This window comes from Leucopleurus acutus (assembly GCF_964270905.1).
Source record: "Leucopleurus acutus genome assembly, chromosome: 8".
Classification (NCBI taxonomy): domain Eukaryota; kingdom Metazoa; phylum Chordata; class Mammalia; order Artiodactyla; family Delphinidae; genus Leucopleurus; species Leucopleurus acutus.
In genome coordinates, this window is record NC_139151.1 from 21,062,576 (window position 1) to 21,080,743 (window position 18,168).

General features: G+C 40.5%; 2 protein-coding genes across 2 annotated transcripts; one reads left to right on the forward strand and one right to left on the reverse strand.

Annotated features, from left to right (window-relative positions):
• Nucleotides 1–179: 179 nt before the first annotated feature.
• On the forward strand, nt 180–3,507 carry CRYAB (crystallin alpha B). Its single transcript, XM_082845687.1, has 3 exons — nt 180–416; nt 1,550–1,672; nt 3,206–3,507. The coding sequence occupies exons 1-3, from the start codon at nt 216–218 to the stop codon at nt 3,407–3,409; spliced, it is 528 nt and encodes a 175-aa protein (XP_082701813.1). The 5' UTR covers nt 180–215; the 3' UTR covers nt 3,410–3,507.
• An 11,029-nt stretch (nt 3,508–14,536) lies between these two features.
• Nucleotides 14,537–18,038, reverse strand: CFAP68 (cilia and flagella associated protein 68; the record flags this gene model as incomplete). Its single annotated transcript, XM_082845811.1, has 4 exons — nt 14,537–14,706; nt 15,149–15,215; nt 15,755–15,985; nt 17,997–18,038. The coding sequence occupies 4 exons, from the start codon at nt 18,036–18,038 to the stop codon at nt 14,537–14,539; spliced, it is 510 nt and encodes a 169-aa protein (XP_082701937.1).
• Nucleotides 18,039–18,168: the final 130 nt, after the last annotated feature.

Below are 18,168 nucleotides of genomic sequence, written 5' to 3' on the forward strand. Positions count from 1 at the left end.
TATTTCTCTTTTCTTAGCTCAGTGAGTACTGGGTATGTGTCACACTGCCAAATCCCCAATCACAAGTCTCCATGAACGGGCAGTGAGCTGGGATAATAAAACCCCTGACATCACCATTCCAGAAGCTTCAGAAGACTGCATATATAAGGGGCTGGCTGTAGCTGCGGCTGAAGGAGCTGACCAGCCAGCTGAGTCCCCACACTCACCTAGCCACCATGGACATCGCCATCCACCACCCCTGGATCCGCCGCCCCTTCTTTCCTTTTCACTCTCCCAGCCGCCTCTTTGACCAGTTCTTTGGCGAGCACCTGTTGGAGTCTGATCTCTTCCCAGCTTCTACTTCCCTGAGCCCCTTCTACCTTCGGCTGCCTTCATTTCTGCGGGCACCCAGCTGGATTGACACTGGCCTCTCAGAGGTAAGTCTCCCCTCTGCCAGGACAGGTGAGTTCATTCTGGAGCCTCCTGGAAGCGTCTCCATCCACTGTCCTTTTCCTCCTGGCCTACATCTGACTAGGTCTAAGGGTCCCAAGTGTCTTAGGCTCTTGTGTGTCCTGCAGTGAAGAAAGATGAGGTCCCTAGTTCCTCTCTTCCCCAATCACCTGTTTGTATTCGATGCACCTCTGTATCCTTATTTATTACATTTTTTCCATGTGTTATGAAGATCATTCTCTGTCCCATCTTCTAAGTAGGATGTCCCTTTCTGGTTTAGTTCATAATGATCTACAGGGAAAGAGTTGCCTTTGCTCAGACGCCTTCGCTCACCTCTTCTAATACCTCACACTCCTGACAAATGCTATCATCTCAAGTTCCAGAGCCAGGAGGCAGTCCTACCTCATCCTGAGCTTTTCATTCCAGCTGCATGGAGCTGGAGACAGCAGCCACTATTTTCTTCCTTTCTATTCCCTCTTCTATGATTTTCTGGGTTTCTCAGGGCTGTGACAGGGCACTGGCCTGGGTCCAAGCCTAATGAGGATAGAAGGTAGGTCAAGTTTAGGGACCCCCCTCCACTTGTCCTGAGAGGGTAGGAGAATGGGGCAAACAGATAAGATTGATAGAAGATGTCACAGATAACACTCTGGTTTAAAAATATTCAAGAGTGAGTAAACAGGAGCCAAGTGGGCAAGGGCTTTGGAAGGACAATCAGAGCTAGCAGAACATTCCAGATTGAGTGGGTGGGAAACTTGGCAGAGACCTGAGTAAGAAGAAGGGGCCTTTGTCTCACAGACAAATGACAAGGCCAGGCATTGGGTCAGAGAAGCAGCAGAAGCCATGCCCAGACCCATCCTTGTGATTTGTCCCCTGGGTGGTCTGTCTTCTTCCCTGTCCCTGTAAATAAAGTTTGGCCTGATGACCAAATGGTGTGCCTTGGGTACCACTGTGGTGGCACCCCTGAACTAGAGAGTCATGTTTATTCAAAAAGGGATTTTTAGCTAAAACGAGGAGGATAAACTACCTGGAAAGAAAGCAAGTCTGCAGAATGAGACTGTACTAGTGTTGTTCATATTCCTACTATCTTTTGTCTTCCCCTCCCCCACCTTGCTATTTCCAGATGCGGCTGGAGAAGGACAGATTCTCTGTCAACCTGGATGTGAAACACTTCTCCCCAGAGGAACTCAAGGTCAAGGTGCTGGGAGATGTGATTGAGGTGCATGGAAAACATGAAGAGCGCCAGGTACGTAGCTGACTTTCTCTTCTGCTCATTCATCCAGCGCGTACTATAAGCCAGAGACTGCCATCAGCCCCTGAGGCTGGAAGCATTCCAGTCCTACGCCATAAGAGTCAAGAACAGGGATAAACCTGTTGTTGTTATTGTTGTTGTTGTTTTGGCCAGAGAAGTGATCTTTGTTTGTTTTGATTTGATTGCCTCAGATGGGATAGATGGGATGTTAACTTCCTGTTTAAGCCAGTGGTTCTCAACCTTGGGCACATTAGAATTGCGAGGGGAATTAAAAAAAAAAAAAATCCCAGGGCTTCCCTGGTGGCGCAGTGGTTGAGAGTCCACCTGCCAATGCAGGGGACACGGGTTCGTGCCCCGGTCCGGGAGGATCCCACATGCCGCGGAGCAGCTGGGCCCATGAGCCACGGCCACTGAGCCTGCGCGTCCGGAGCCTGTACTCCACAACGGGAGAGGCCACGACAGTGAGAGGCCCACGTACAGCTAAAAAAAAAAAAAAAAAAAGTATCGCAATGCTCAGGCATATCCCAGGTCAGTTAAATCAGGATTTTTCAAAGCTCCCTAAGGGATTCTAATGTACAGTTAGTCAAGGTTGAAGACCACTGATTTAGGAGTAGTGGTTGTCAGACATCTGATCGCTTTATATAATTACATTAACTGCATGCACTCGGAAGGCCCTTGAATTTGAGACTTTTCTTTCAGATGTTTTGGAATTCATTTCTCGTTAGCCCATCTTAATGCTGAACTACTTGCTTTGCCTAAGCTTCAGAGCTCTACTCACCTCCTAATACCCTAGACCCATGTGGAAATCAGTTGAGAGCCTGTCTGGATAAATGCTTGAGATTCAGCAGGTGTAAAGGTTAGGGTCAGAATTCTTTAGCCAAATTCTAGAGAATGGAATAGCTTTTCATTACTTTCTGGGAGAGTTTTTCAATGAGTTTGCTTCCTACCAAAGGCAGTGAAAGTGCAGAGTCCTTACCACTGGACCGCCAGGGAATTCCCACCTCAGAAACTTGTGCATCAAACAGTATAGTGTGAGGTCCTCAAGCTGTTTCAGTTTTGCTTGTATGATTCAACTCTAGATCAGAGCCTCCCTGGAGGGAGTCTTTATTGTTGTTGTTGTTATTATTAGGTCTATTGGTCTGGAACCTTCTGGAACATTCCTGAAGAGTCAGGACAATTTCTGGGTTTCCTCAGGGACTCAAATCTTCAAAGCCAGATGATATTCCAAATCGTGTAGGCCCAAAAAACATTGATCTAAACCTCTGGGAAATACCCCTGAACATGTCCATGCCTGAGGGTTTAGAGAGCTATGAAGTTTTGGCTGTTCAGACTTCTCAGACTCTCATTGGTAGGAGTGACCACCTAGGCAATTTCATCTTAGCCCCAAACAGAACAGCTATTTAGCTTTCTCTCATGTTGCCATGCATTTGGCCACACCTAAGGGGAAGGAGGATGTCTGAGTTCTAGGCAAGTGATGCTATTTCCTGTTCTTATCTCTCTACCTCTTTCCTTATTCTCTTGGATTAGGATGAACATGGCTTCGTCTCCCGGGAGTTCCACCGGAAGTACCGGATCCCAGCTGATGTGGACCCTCTCACAATTACTTCATCCCTGTCATCTGATGGCATCCTCACTGTGAATGGACCAAGGAAACAGGTCTCGGGCCCTGAGCGCACCATTCCCATCACCCGTGAAGAGAAACCTGCTGTCACTGCAGCCCCCAAGAAGTAGATGCCCTTTCTCTAACTGCATTTTTTAAAACAAGAAAATTTCCCCACCAGTGAATGAAAATCTTGTGACTAGTGCTGAAGCTTATTAATGCTAAGGGCAGGCCCAAATTATTAAGCTAATAAATATCATTCAGCAACAGATAACTGTCTTGTGTTTGAATATTTTGTAATAATCATCACATATGATTTAGGGGACTCCAGGAATATTAGAGTCAGAATGACTGTTTCCAGCATTTACTCATGGGATAAATTTAGCAAGTCACTTAAGCTTTATGGTCTTTAGGTCTTCCATTTATAACATGGGGTACTGATTTGTACACTAGTTGTAAGGAGTAAATTAATGAGAAAAAGGAGGTAAAGCCCTTAGCAGAGTTCAAGGAATATTAGTTCCTCTCCTCCCTCTTTGATTTTGGCCCTCAGTTCCAATAACAAACCTGAATGAGGTCTGGATGACAATGCATAAAAGGCCCTAGTGCGTCTCTGAAATTAATCATGTCACCAGGGAGGAGATGGTGTCCTCAACTTTGACATTTTGCTACTGATAAGCATTGCCTTCAGCTGATTCACAAGGTGGACAGGTGATTATCACAATAGGACAAGTGATTATCGCCAAACAAGCCTCTCAGGTGTAGTCCCTTAATTAGCCAGTAACACCTATTAAAACTAAGACTGGGGAATATACAATCCATTGACCCACAATTTTAAAAGTTTAACTTTTGTTTTTTATTTATTTTTAAATATTTATTTATTTAAGCCACTCTGGGTCTTAGTTGTGGCATGTGGGGTCTTTAGTTGCAGCATGTGGGCTCTTAGTTGTGGCATGCATGTGGGATCTGGTTCCCCAACCGGAATCGGAACACTGGCCCCCTGCATTGGGAGTGTGGATTTTTACCCACTGGACCACCAGGGAAGTCCCTTATTTTTTTTATTTTTTAAATTTTATTGAAGTATAGTTGACTTATTATACAATGTTGTGTTAATTTCTGCTCTTCAGCAAAGTGACTCAGTTATCCACATGTATATATATATTTTCATATTCTTTTCCATTTTGGTTCATCACAGGATATTGAATATAGTTCCCTGTGCTATATGGTAGAACCTTGTTGTTTATCCATCCTGTATACAGTAGTTTGTATCTGCTAATCCCAAACTCCCAATCCTTGCCTCCCCCATCCCCCACCCACAGGCAACCACAAGTCTGTTTTCTGTGTCTATGTGTCTGTTTCTGTTTCGTAGGTTTGTTCATTTGTGTCATATTTTAGTTTAGTTTTTTTTTTTTTGGCCGCACCACGCGGCATGTAGGATCTTAGTTCCCCGACCAGGGATCAAACCTGCACCCCCTGCATTGGAAGCATGGAGTCTTAACCACTGGACAACCAGCAAAGTCTCTTTTCATTATTTATTTATTTATTGGTGTGTCATATTTTAGATTCCACATATAAGTGGTATCATATGATATTTGTCTTTAAAAGGTTTAAGAATTACAGTGAATAACAACAGATCAATAAGTGATCATATTATTTAGCTTAAACAAAGACATACTGCTCTACAAAAACACCTCTATTTCACTTTTGTGAGTCTAGACAAACTTCTGATTCAATTAATGAAAAATAGCCCTGGTATAAATGTTTAGAGACAACTCTTATTTTTCCTGCACCCTCTTCCAGCTGATTTCTGATTTCTCACAAGGACTCTTTCCTTCACAAAACCTACAATTTGGGGATTGGCCATGCTTTTAAAATATGACACATGAAACAACTGTCGAAAGTTTTTATGTTGTAGGGGTGTGGAGCTAGGACAATATACATTGCAAATCTATACAGGTTCAAAATGTTTTATCTTAAAAAACAACTTCCTAATAGTCTGAAATGCTGTGATCTAGCCAGAAGTCAGATTTCTCTAAACTTAGAGCCAATTTTTATGGCTGTGTAGCAGACGTTGTTGGCTGCCTAAGTAACCTATTTACCACCTTCAGTCTTGCCAACAGCACCCCAGATTGGTTTAGGTATCCACCATATTCTTTCTCCCAAGCTCCAGCCAGAGTTGGTCTAAATCAATCACGGAAATTCCCTTCCTTCTGTAGGGATTAGTCTTGAAAGGGCTACAACCCAATTATGATCAATGAGACAGGAAGGAAATTCGCTATAGATGCTTCTTGAAAAGCTTTTTACCTTTAAAAAGACTTGCCAAAAAAGAGACAGGGAGGGAGGGAAGAGGGAGAGGGAGAGAGACAGCGAGAAAGAGAGAGACAGAGACAGAGAGAGAGATTGATTTTTTTCTTCCTCTGCATGTTGGAGCATGAGAATGTGATACTCAGATTGCTGTAGGCATCTGGAAATCATGAGGGAGCATCCATGATATACTGATGATGGCTGAGCAAGAAGATGGTAAGACTCCGAGGCCTTGATGGGTCATTGAACTGCTTAACTGGTCACCTTTAGAGCTTCCTTACTTCACAATGTCTTATTACATCTCGTTTTTGTTTAATCTTTTTTGATGAGGGTTTTATGTTACTGGTATGCAAAAACACCTTAACTGATTGAGGCTGAATTAAGTAGTGTAAAAAACTGAAGAATGCCCTGGAAACCATGTGTCAGCTTTAATCATTTTAGTGAATTACCAGATTTCTCAAGCAGACATAATCTTAATGATTTGATCTTAAATGAATCACACTTTGTCTATTAGAGTATGATATTTATGTTTTTGACAAATTTGTTCAGAATGTGCAGGGTCACCTTTTTTGTTTATTATTACCATCCCCAAGTTAGACTAGTTTTTTGTTGTTATTCTTTTCCAGATCACATGCTTTGCTATAGCTATTTGTTCACTGCTATTAGTATAGGACTTTTCTAGTCTAGCATATTTGAGGGATTTTTCTTTAGCTTTATAGCTAGCTCTTCCATAATTCTACTTCATTCCCTATGTCTGAATTATGCCAGAAGTTTGTTGAGGCAATTTTAATTAGCATTTATTGTTTTTTTAATATGAGCTAACATTTATTAAGCACTTACTATTAGGTATGCACTGTGCTAAGAAGCGCTTTACCTTTTTTAAACTATCTTTTTTTAAAGAAGAAATCTGGGAAATGTGTGTAGAGTACATACATATAATTTCAATAAGATGTAACATTTAGAAACCAAATGGATGTTTTGCCTAATGGTTTGGGAATGATACATATTTTCATGCTTAGAAAAATCCTATTCTATTTAATACCTCACATTTTATTTGAATATTGCACTGGATTTGATCTTTGCTTTGAAGATTTACAATGACTATTTTTTTGATGTATATATATTTTAATTAATTAATTTCTTTTTATTTTTTTGACTGCATTGGGTCTTCATTGCTGTGCATGGGCTTTCTCTAGTTGTGGCGAACGGGGGCTACTCTTCGTTGCGGTGCACAGACTTCTCATTGCAGTGGCTTCTCTTGCTGCGGAGCATGGGCTCTAGGCGCGTGGGCTTCAGCAGTTGTGGCTCGTGGGCTCTAGAGCACGGGCTCAGTAACTGTGGCGCATGGGCTTAGCTGCTCCGCAGCATGTGGGATCTTCCCGGACCAGGGCTCGAACCTGTGTCCCCTGCATTGGCCGGCAGATTCTTAACCACTGCGCCACCAGGGAAGTCCCTTACAATGACTATTCATTCAAGAATTATTTGAGTGCCTACCATGTGCTGGCTACAAAAATAAGACATGCTTTCTTGCCCTAACACAATTAAAAATTGAGCAGAAGAACAGGCAAGTAAAAAGACGTAGATTTCAAGTTTCTACGATGTCCACTCAAAATGTCTGTTATGGGGACCCTTAAGAGGATTACCTACTCTGGACATAGAAGGAATCCTGGAGATGGTTACCCCTGACCAAATTTTTTAACAGCTTTATTGAGATATCATTCATTACTATACTATTTACCCATTGAAAGTGTACAATTTAATGGTTTTATTTATATTCACAGAGTTGTACATCCATCACCAAAGTCAATTTTAGGACATTTCATTAGCCAAGATGCTAACTTATGCCCATTAGTTATCACCCTCCAATGCCCACCCCTCAGCCCTAGGCAACCTCTAGTCTACATTCTGTCTCTATGTATTTGCCTATTTTGGACATTTCATATAAGTGGAATCATACAATACGTGGCCCTATGTGACTAGCTTCTTTCACATAGCAGAATGTTTTAAAGTATCCGCCATATGGTTGCATGTATCAGTACTTCACTCCTTTCTATTGCCAAATAATATTTCTTTACATGGATCTACTGCCTTTTATTTACCCATTCATCAATTGATGGACATTTGAGTTACTTCCACTTTTTGTCTATTATGAATAATGCTGCTATGAACATTCATGTACTAGTTTTTGTGTGGACATGTTTTCATTTCTCTTGAGTATATATCTAGGAGTGGAATTGCTGGATTATATGGTAACTTTCCATCTAGCCTTTTGAGGTACTGTCTGACTATTTTCCAAGGCAGCTACCCATTTTTAAAAATTAATTTATTTTATTTTTATTTATTTTTGGCTGTGTTGGGTCTTTGTTGCCATGCACGGGCCTTCTCTAGTTGTGGCCAGCGGGGGCCACTCTTCATTGCAGTGCCCAGACTTCACTGCAGTGGCTTCTCTTGTTGAGGAGCACGGGCTCTAGGTGTGCGGGCTTCAGTAGTTGTGGCTCGCAGGCTCTAGAGTGCAAGCTCAGCAGCTGTGGTGCATGGGCTCAGCTGCTCCGCAGCATGTGGGATCTTCTCGGACCAGGGCTCGAACCCATGTCCCTTGCATTGGCAGGCAGATTCTTAACCACTGCGCCACCAGGGAAGCCCAGCTGCCCATTTAAAATTCTCACCAGCAGTGTATGAGGGTTCCAACCTCTCAATATCTTCACCAACAGTTATAATTATTTATCTTTTTGGTTATAGACATCCTAGTGGGTGTCTGACTGAATTCTTAATGGTTTATAGGACTTAGCAAGGTTAAGAGGGAAGAAAATGCATCTAGAAGGCGGAACAGCATGAAGTGCCCAGGCAGGTATTGATATTTATGTTTGGTTGGAGCACTAGATATATGAGAGGGAATGTGGGAGATGAGGAATAAGAGTCAGAAAGTAGAGAAAACTCTGCTAAGGAGTTTGAAATTTATTTTGAAGGCTATAAAAGCCAGTGAAAGATTTTAACCAAGAGAGTAGCATGATCCACTCTGCATTTTTAGACTTAATCTGGGAGCAATATAGTGATTGATAAATACAGACCAAAATGGAAAATAGAGACATCAACCAAAAGGGTAAGAGCAAGAAATAATGGGAAAGTGGAATATGGCAAAGGCGATAGAGATGTAACAAAGAGGGACATAATCAAGACATAATGTGGAGATAGAATTTCTAGGGCTTGGTATCTGTTTTAATGGGAAGGATGAGAAAGGGGGATTCAAAATAATTCCTTGCTTTCTGTTTTTGACAACTGTGTGAATTTATTATGCAATATGTAATATTAAAAATAAGAAAGAGTAGTTAAGACACATAAAAGAAAACTATGGAATTCACCAAGATATGAAATATATAAGATGGACAAATTTGAGACTGAAGATTATGAACTCAGTTGTAGGTATCAGGAAATTACCTCAACCATATATGAAAAACCCACAGCTAACATCATACTCAGTGGTGAAGATTGAAAGCCTTTCCTCTAAGACTAGGATCAAGACAGGGATGTCCACTTTTACCACTTCTATTCAATATATTATTGCAAGTTCTAGCCAGAGCAATTAGGCAAGAAAAAGAAAAGCATCCAAGTTGGAAAGAAACAAGTAAAACTATTTCTATTTACAAAAGACATGATCTTACATATAGAAAACCCTAAAGATTTCGCCAAAAATATAAATTAGAACTAATAAACAAGCTCAGCAACATTGCAGGATATAAAACCAACAAACACACAAAAATTAGTTGCATTTCTATACATAACAATGAATAATCCAAAAAGGAAATTAAGAAAACAATTCCATTTACAATAGCATCAGGAAGAATAAAATATTCGAGGAATAGTCGAGGAATAACCTCGACTAAGGAGGCAAAAAACTTGTACACTAAAAACTATAAGACATTGCTAAAATAAATTAAAGAAGACATAAATGGAAAGACATCTATGTGCATGGATTGGAAAACTTAATATTGTTAAGATATCAATACTAGCTAAAGTGATCTACAGATTCAAAGCAATTCTTATCAAAATTCCAATAATGTTTTTTGCAGAGATAGAAAATTCCACCCTAAAATTCGCATGGAATCTCAAAGGGGCCTGAATTAGCCAAAACCGTCTTGAAAAAGAGGAAAAAATTTGGAAGATTCACACTTCCTGATTTCAGAACTTATTACAAAAGTACAATAATCAAAAAATATATACAATAATCAAAAAGTGTGGTACTGGCATAAAGGCAGACATAGACCAAGGAATAGAATAGAGAGCCCAGAAATAATCTCTTGCATATATAGTCAAATGATTATTGACAAAGGCACCAAGACCATTCAATGCGGAAAGGACAGTCTTTTCCCATGGTGCTGGGAAAACTGGATATCCACATGCAAAAGAATGAAATTAGACCCTTACCTTATATAATATACCTTATATAATATACCTTATATAATATACAAAAATTAACTCAAAAAGGATCAAACACCTAATCATAAGAGCTAAAAGAAGAAAACATAGAGACAAAGCTTCACAACATTGATTTTAGCAATGATTATTGGATATGACACCAAAAGTTTAGGCAATAAAAGAAAAAATAGATAAATTGGACTTCATCAAAACTGAAAACTTTTGTGCATCAAAGGACACTATCAAGAGAGTGAAAGGACAACCTACAGAATGAGAGAAAATATTTGCAAATCATAGAGTATCTGATTAGGGATTAGTATCCAGAATATATAAAGATATATAAAGAACATGTACAACTCAACAACAAAAAAGCAAACAGCGCAATTCAAAAAGGAGCAAAGGACTTGAATATACATTTCTCCAAAGACAACATACAAATAACTGATAAGCACATGAAAAGATGCTCAAGATCACTAGCCATTAGGAAAATACAAATCAAAACCACAGCGGGATACCATTTTACACCCACTAAGATGGCTATTATAAAATGAAAACAAACAAACAAAACACCAGAAAATAAGTGTTGGTAAAGATGTGGAGAAATTGGAACACTTGTGCATTACTGGTAGGAATGTAAAAAAGTGCAGCCACTATGGGAAACTGGCATTTCCAAGCTGTTAAACAGAATTACCATATGATCCGGCAATTCCACTTCTGGGTATATACCCAAAAGAATTGAAAGCAGGGATTCAAACAAATATTTGTGCACCAATGTTCAGAGCAGCATTATTCACACTAGCCAAAAGGTGAAAACAACCCAAGTGTCTATTAACAAATGAATAGAGAAGCAAAATGTGGTATTATACATACAATGGAGTATGACTTAGTCTTAAAAAGGACACATGCTGTAACATGGATGAACCTTGAAAACATGCTGAGCGAAATAAGCTAGAGACAAAAAGAAAAATATTGTATTATTCCACTCATATGAGGTACTTATAATAGGCAAATTCATGGAGACAGAAAATAGAGGTTACCATGGACAAGAGAAGAGGGGAATGAGGAATTATTGCTTAATTGGTACAGAGAATCAGTTTGTGATGATGAAAAAGTTCTGGAAACGGATAGTGGTGATGGTTGCACAACATTATGAATGTATTTAATGCTACTGAATTGTATACTTAAAAACAGTTAAGAGTTTCCCTGGTGGCGCAGTGGTTGAGAGTCCACCTGCCGATGCAGGGGACACAGGTTCGTGCCCCAGTCCGGGAAGATCCCACATGCCGTGGAGCAGCTGGGCCCGTGAGCCATGGCCACTGAGCCTGCGCATCCGGAGCCTGTGCTCCGCAACGGGAGAGGCCACAGCGGTGAGAGGCCTGAGTAACGCAAAAAAAAACCCAAAACAAAACAAAACAAAGTTAAAACATTTTTTAAAATTTATTTTTTATTTATTTTTGGCTGCATTGAGTCTTCATTGCTGCAGGTGGGCTTTCTCTAGTTGCAGCGAGCTGGGGCTACCCTTCGTTACAGTGCGTGGGCCTCTCATTGCGGTGGCTTCTCTTGCTGTGGAGAACGGGCTCTAGGTGCTCACCTAGAGCTGTATTGGGCCACAGTTGTGGCACACAGCCTCAGCAGTTGTGGCTTATGGGCTTAGTTGCTCTGTGGCATGTGGGATCTTCCTGGGCCAGAGCTTGAACCCGAGTCCCCTGCATTGGCAGGTGGATTCTTAACCACTGCACCACCAGGGGAGTCCCAAAATGGTACATTTTATGTTATGTATATTTTATCACAATAAAAGATATGCTGAATCAGGCTCCTGGACTTTAGACTATACTACAAAGCTACAGTAATCAAGACAGTATGGTACAGGCACAAAAACATAGTTCAATGGAACAGGAGAGAAAGCCCAGAGATAAACCCATGCACATATGGTCACCTTATCTTTGATAAAGGAGGCAAGAATATACAATGGAGTAAAGACAGCCTCTTCAATAAGTGGTGCTGGGAAAACTGGACAGCTACATGTAAAAGAATGAAATTAAAACACTCCCTGACACCATACACAAAAATAAACTCAAAATGGATTAAAGACCTAAATGTAAGCCCAGGCACTATAAAACTCTTAGAGGAAGACATACGCAGAACACTCTCTGACATACAGCACAGCAAGATCCTTTTTGACCCACCTCCTAGAGAAATGGAAATTAAAAAAAAAAAAGGGACCTAATGAAACTTAAAAGCTTTTGCACAGCAAAGGAAACCATAAACAACACGAAAAGACAACCCTAAGAATGGGAGAAAATATTTGCAAATGAAGCAACTGACAAAGGATTAATCTCCAAAATTTACAAGCAGCTCATGCAGCTCAATATCAAAAAAAAAAAACAACCCAATCCAAAAATGGGTAGCAGACCTAAATAGACATTTCTCCAAAGAAGATATACAGATTGCCAACAAACACATGAAAGGATGCTCGACATCACTAATCATTAGAGAAATGCAAATCAAAACTACAATGAGGTATCACCTCACACCAGTCAGAATGGCCATCATCAAAAAATCTACAAACAATAAATGCTGGAGAGGGTGTGGAGAAAAGGGAACCCTCTTACACTGTTGGTGGGAATGTAAATTGATATAGCCACTATGGAGAACAGTATGGAGGTTCCTTAAAAAACTAAAAATAGAACTACCATATGACCCAGCAATCCCACTACTGGGCATATACCCTGAGAAAATCATAATTCAAAAAGAGTCACGTACCAAAATGTTCATTGCAGCTCTATTTACAATAGCCCAGAGATGGAAACAAGCTAAGTGTCCATCATCAGATGAATGGATAAAGAAGATGTGGCATATATATATAATGGAATATTACTCAGCCATAAAAAGAAACGAAATTGAGCTATTTGTAATGAGGTGGATAGACTTAGAGTCTGTCATACAGAGTGAAGTAAGTCAGAAAGATAGAGACAAATACCATATGCTAACACATATATATGGAATTTAAGAAAAAAAATGTCATGAAGAGCCTAGGGGTAAGACAGGAATAAAGACCCAGACCTACTAGAGAATGGACTTGAGGATATGGGGAGGGGGAAGGGTAAGCTGTGACAAAGCGAGAGAGAGGCATGGACATATATACCCTACTAAACGTAAGGTAGATAGCTAGTGGGAAGCAGCCGCATAGCACAGGGAGATCAGCTCGGTGCTTTGTGACCGCCTGGAGGGGTGGGATAGGGAGGGTGGGAGGGAGGGAGACGCAAGTGGGAAGAGATATGGGAACATATGTATATATATAACTGATTCATTTTGTTGTGAAGCTGAAACTAACATACCATTGTAAAGCAATTATACTCCAATAAAGATGTTAAAATGAAAAAAAAAATGGCTTTGAAGAGCAGTGAAGAAAGTATGGTCTTTTTAATAACTAATATGGAGACAACTGGATAGCCATATAGAAAAAAAATAAAACTTTGTCAGTACCTAACATCATATATAACATAATTCCATATTTATACCCGTAACATAAAATAATGAAGGTTTGGGAGGTAATATATGGGAGATATCTCTCAAATATTATATTGTTATCTTAAACAGGAGAGCAAAAAAATTGGAAAATACTGATGTTTAGCCATGTTAAGACTATTGTCTCCCAGTGTTCACCAACCCTAAACTATTCACAACATTTTCTCAATCGCTGCCAGTTCCCCACAATGCAAGACCCATCTTAAAGCAGCTGAGTCATCCCAAATTCCTAAAAATACCCTACCCTAACATCACCCTTTTCAATCATTATCAAGACTGTGTCAAGTTGAGGTTCTTCCTTGCCAAAGGCCTAATAAATAACTCCGTTTTGTTTGATCAAGTTTTCTTAGGTGACTTTTGTGGGGGAGTAAAAAATGGACAGTCCTTATCTTTTTTAGATATAAACTGAACTATTTATAGATGAAATGATATAATTTCTGAGAAAAATTTAAAAATAGAGAAAGTAGATAGGGATAGATAAGGTTGGTTATAACCATTGTTGAAGGTGGGTAATGGTACATGGGAGTTCTTTATACCATTCTGTCTACTTTTGTATGTTTTAAATCTTCTATAATAATAAACAGTTATTTTTCTTTTTCTAGTCCTTAAGAGGGGATATATTCATTAAGGTCACAGTAAATGTAAACTATCTGACCATGACTACCAGGCTCACATCTAGAAAGCATCTAGCCAAATGTATCCTAAGTCATGATGGATTCTGCAGTTCCGCCCCTGATGGAAGGCAGGGAAAAGCAGAGTGGCTGTAGATTCGAGAGAAATAATTCTTTTTAATGCCTTCCTACAACACCCGTAATGTAGACCTAAGAGTAGAAATAATTAACTTAAATTTGACATTTAAATTTTGGTTTAAAAAAAAGGAATAGAGAATATTTTTTTGTGCTTTATTTATTCAGAGAGTAAGATTGTGCTACAGTCAGCTAAATTCTTAGTTGTTCTTAGAATGTGCTCCTTCCTACACTCTACACTGGAAAAATGAACCTTATTCTTTCTTAGCATCATGGACTCTGAAATTGGCAGTTATTAGGATTCCACACACACACAGAGTGATGCTCAATGTGAGGCTCTGAATAGCTACTCATGTAAGTTGACTTTTCTGTGCATTTGTATGGAGGAGGAACCAGCTCAGGTTGATGTCCTGGGAACCAGTGAGGCTCTCGCTTAAACCCTGAGGGAAGAGAAAAGAGGAGTCTTAGTAACCAATCTCATTCTTATTTCTGAGGGAATAGACAGTGAGGGAATAGACAGTGAATCATGTCAAAATTGAGAAAACAGAGAAATCATTCACTCATTCATTCATTTATTCACTCATTCAATTTACTTTTATTTGTGTTCCTTCTATGTTCCAAGCATTTAGTTAGGTCCTGAGAATATAAGAATTAAAAAGAATAGTCCAGGGCTTCCCTGGTGGCGCAGTGGTTGAGAGTCCGCCTGCCGATGCAGGGGACACGGGTTCGTGCCCCGGTCCGGGAAGATCCCACATGCCGCGGAGCAGCTAGGCCTGTGAACCATGGCCGCTGAGCCTGTGCTCCGCAACGGCACAGGCCACAACAGTGAGAGGCCCGTGTATTGAAAAAAAAAAAAAAAAAAAAAAAAGATAGTCCACCTACTATGGGTTGAAAGTGGTATTTTTTTGTTGTAGCTTGTATCATATGTCGTTTCAAAATAGTGTCCAAACTGCAAAGAAAAAGTAGTAGATTAAAAATACAGAGTCTATAACCAATACTGGGAAATACAGGATACAATGACATGAATTCTAACAGGCTGTGTCATATTTTAGATTGACTATAAGTCTATATGTCATTAGCCTATATCCTACTAATGTTCACATCCTTTGTTGGTTTGTTTGTTTAGGAGATTTAAGGGAAAGATGCAGATAAACAACAAGTCTAGGTAGGCAGGGACCAGGGAAGAAGCTACCCTGAGTCAGAAGACATTATATATATATATATTTCTGTAGATTGATGAAGTCCAAAGAGAAGCAAGAGAAAAAGCATGCTACCCATCCTTTCATTACCTTACAATAATATAATGGTCAACTTGATAGTAAAGTGGGATAGGCATTCCAGCTGAGGACTGTTGCCCTTTCCCAACCACTCAATGAACAGAAGTCTGAGAGATCTCAGCACTGGAAGTTATCAGATTCCTGACTCTCAAATGGTCATTGGTATTTCCTTTTCTAACAGAAGGAAACAAAGAAGAGAAAGTTCAATTACCTGGGAAGGCAAGGGTTTGGGCTGCACGATATGCTTTAGGTCATATCTCTCCTGGTTCCAGTTGCCCATGAGGGTACGGTTTGAATAGGCATCTTCATTAGTGGTACATCTCCATCCATACTGGAAAAACTTGGACATATCATTCCAATCTGTCCACACTTCAGCATGGCCGTCTGCATTAACGAGGCTGCCACAGTGTGGGTTTGTAAGGAATGAGATGAGGAACTCTCTCTGGGAAAAGGCAGGAATAGAAAAGCTTGTTGCACAAACCAGAGAGGAGAAAAGGCCTCCTTCGCCAAGCATAACATAACACCTTCTAAGAATCTAGGCTTTCCTCCCAGTTTAATTGTTGTGGTTCAGTTTCTTTCTCTCCAAGTTCATGAATCCTTTGACCTGCCCTCTCAATCAGCAGTAGTAGGTGACTATATAGATTAAATGCCCCCCACCCCGTAAAAGACAGGAGAACTTCAGTACCCCCAATACTATATGGAGAACTAGAAAATGTTCTGGTAATTTTGAGATGTAGGAATTTAAGGACTAAGAGTATTGCTATCGTCAAAGGGAACAGGAAGAAATGAGAGTTGGATAACTAGATAATACAATAAATGATCAATAAATGACAGTTTCCTTCCCTCTGGGCCCAGATCAAATGTCACTTCTCAGGATGTGCCATTCCCTTTTCATGATGCCTTCCCTCAAGTTAACTTCTCTTTCACTTGTCTCACACAGAACTTTATGTTCACATCTTTATATATTTATAAATTTATACCATATGTTAGAGTTCTTCAAGGAAGTGTGGAATCTCCTACACTGATCCCTTGAGGACAGGATCTGTGTCTTTTTCATTACCGTATCCTCTCCTTCTGTTTACCCTCCTAATCAATAGTACTTGGCACATACCAGATGACCAATGTCTGAATTTCAATTTTTTGTAAGTAATCAGAAGCCTAACCATGTTTACTTTTGGTTAAAAGATGAGTCTGGTCCCTTGGTTTAGGAGCAAGACAATACCTCCCCTGAAGCTGAGTAATTTGAAGTTGAGGAGCTTGTGTTGTCTGAAGATTTTATAGTAGAGTGACAGAAAACCTTACTCTGCCGTTCCATGTTCTTTAAAGGAAGAGATGTTACCAAACCTGGCCCTCCCAGTTCTCCAAGCAAAGAAAGAATATAGATCACCCAGATCACCAGATGGCCATGATTTGGGAGTCACCACCCACCCACTTTTCCACAGGTAGAGACAAAGCCAACACTGTAGGTTTAAAGGTAACTGCTCTCACACCATGTGCCTTTGTGAAGAAAGATGCACACACTGATGTCAACAAACAGCATGATGACTAAGAGTACCTGGTCCTACAAAGCCCAACAGACCAAGTACTCAGACTGCAAACCAAGATGACACCGTCCCTGGGGCTGTAAGGACAGACATCACCACCCACTCAGTTGTCCAAGTCTGAAACCTGGGGCTTATCCTAGACTCTGATTTTTCTTTCAACTCCCTACATCCATTCTCAATCACTAGGTCTTGTTGATTTTTGAATCAGTCCACTACCCTCCATCTCCACTGCCAAGTTCCAGTTCAGATCACTATCAGCCTTAGTTTCCATTACTGCAGTAGCCTTCTCTCTGACCTCCTTGCCATCCGCCTTTTTCTCCTCCTATCATTTCTCCATAGGAAAGCAGAATTTTTGAAAATGAAAATCTAATTGTGTCATCTTCCTATTTAAAATCTTTCACTGGCTGGCCACTGTTTTCAGAGCAAGGTTCAAGGTTGTTAAAATGTCTATATAACCTGGTCCCTGCTTAACTTTTCCGTCTCATCTGTTACCCACTCTCCCTCAAAGTACATTTCGGCCAAACTCAGCTGTTGTGTTTTTCCGTCATGCTTGTGCATGTATTGTTCCTTCTGCCTCTTCACTCCTCTTGACTCAGGTAAGGTGTACTTTCCTCCCTTTAGCTTTCAACCCAGGTGCACTTCATCCAGGGAATCTTTCCACTTCACCCCCAAACTTGGTAAGGTTCCCCTCTGTGTGCTCCCACAGCACCCTGAATTACTCCATTCATAGCACTGCATCCCACTAAATCAGAATTGCCTCTTTTGCTGTGCATCCTCCACCACACTACAAGCTTGGTGAAATCACAGGCCACATCTTGTTCCTCCATATATCTAACTGCTCTCACAGGCCTGGCACATAACAGACACTCAACATTTCTTGAATGAATAAAAGGTAGGAAATAGAAGCACCTGGAGAAATTCCGAACAGCAGTAACAATGGGTTGCAGTCATTTCGGATGAGATGAAGGCTGTTACAAAATCCTCTGTGTCAGGATGCAGGACACAGCCCAACCTCTTCTTGGCCTCAGCCCGGCCCTGCTTCCTTCACTCAGAACTCGCCTCACCTTCGACCTGTCCCTCG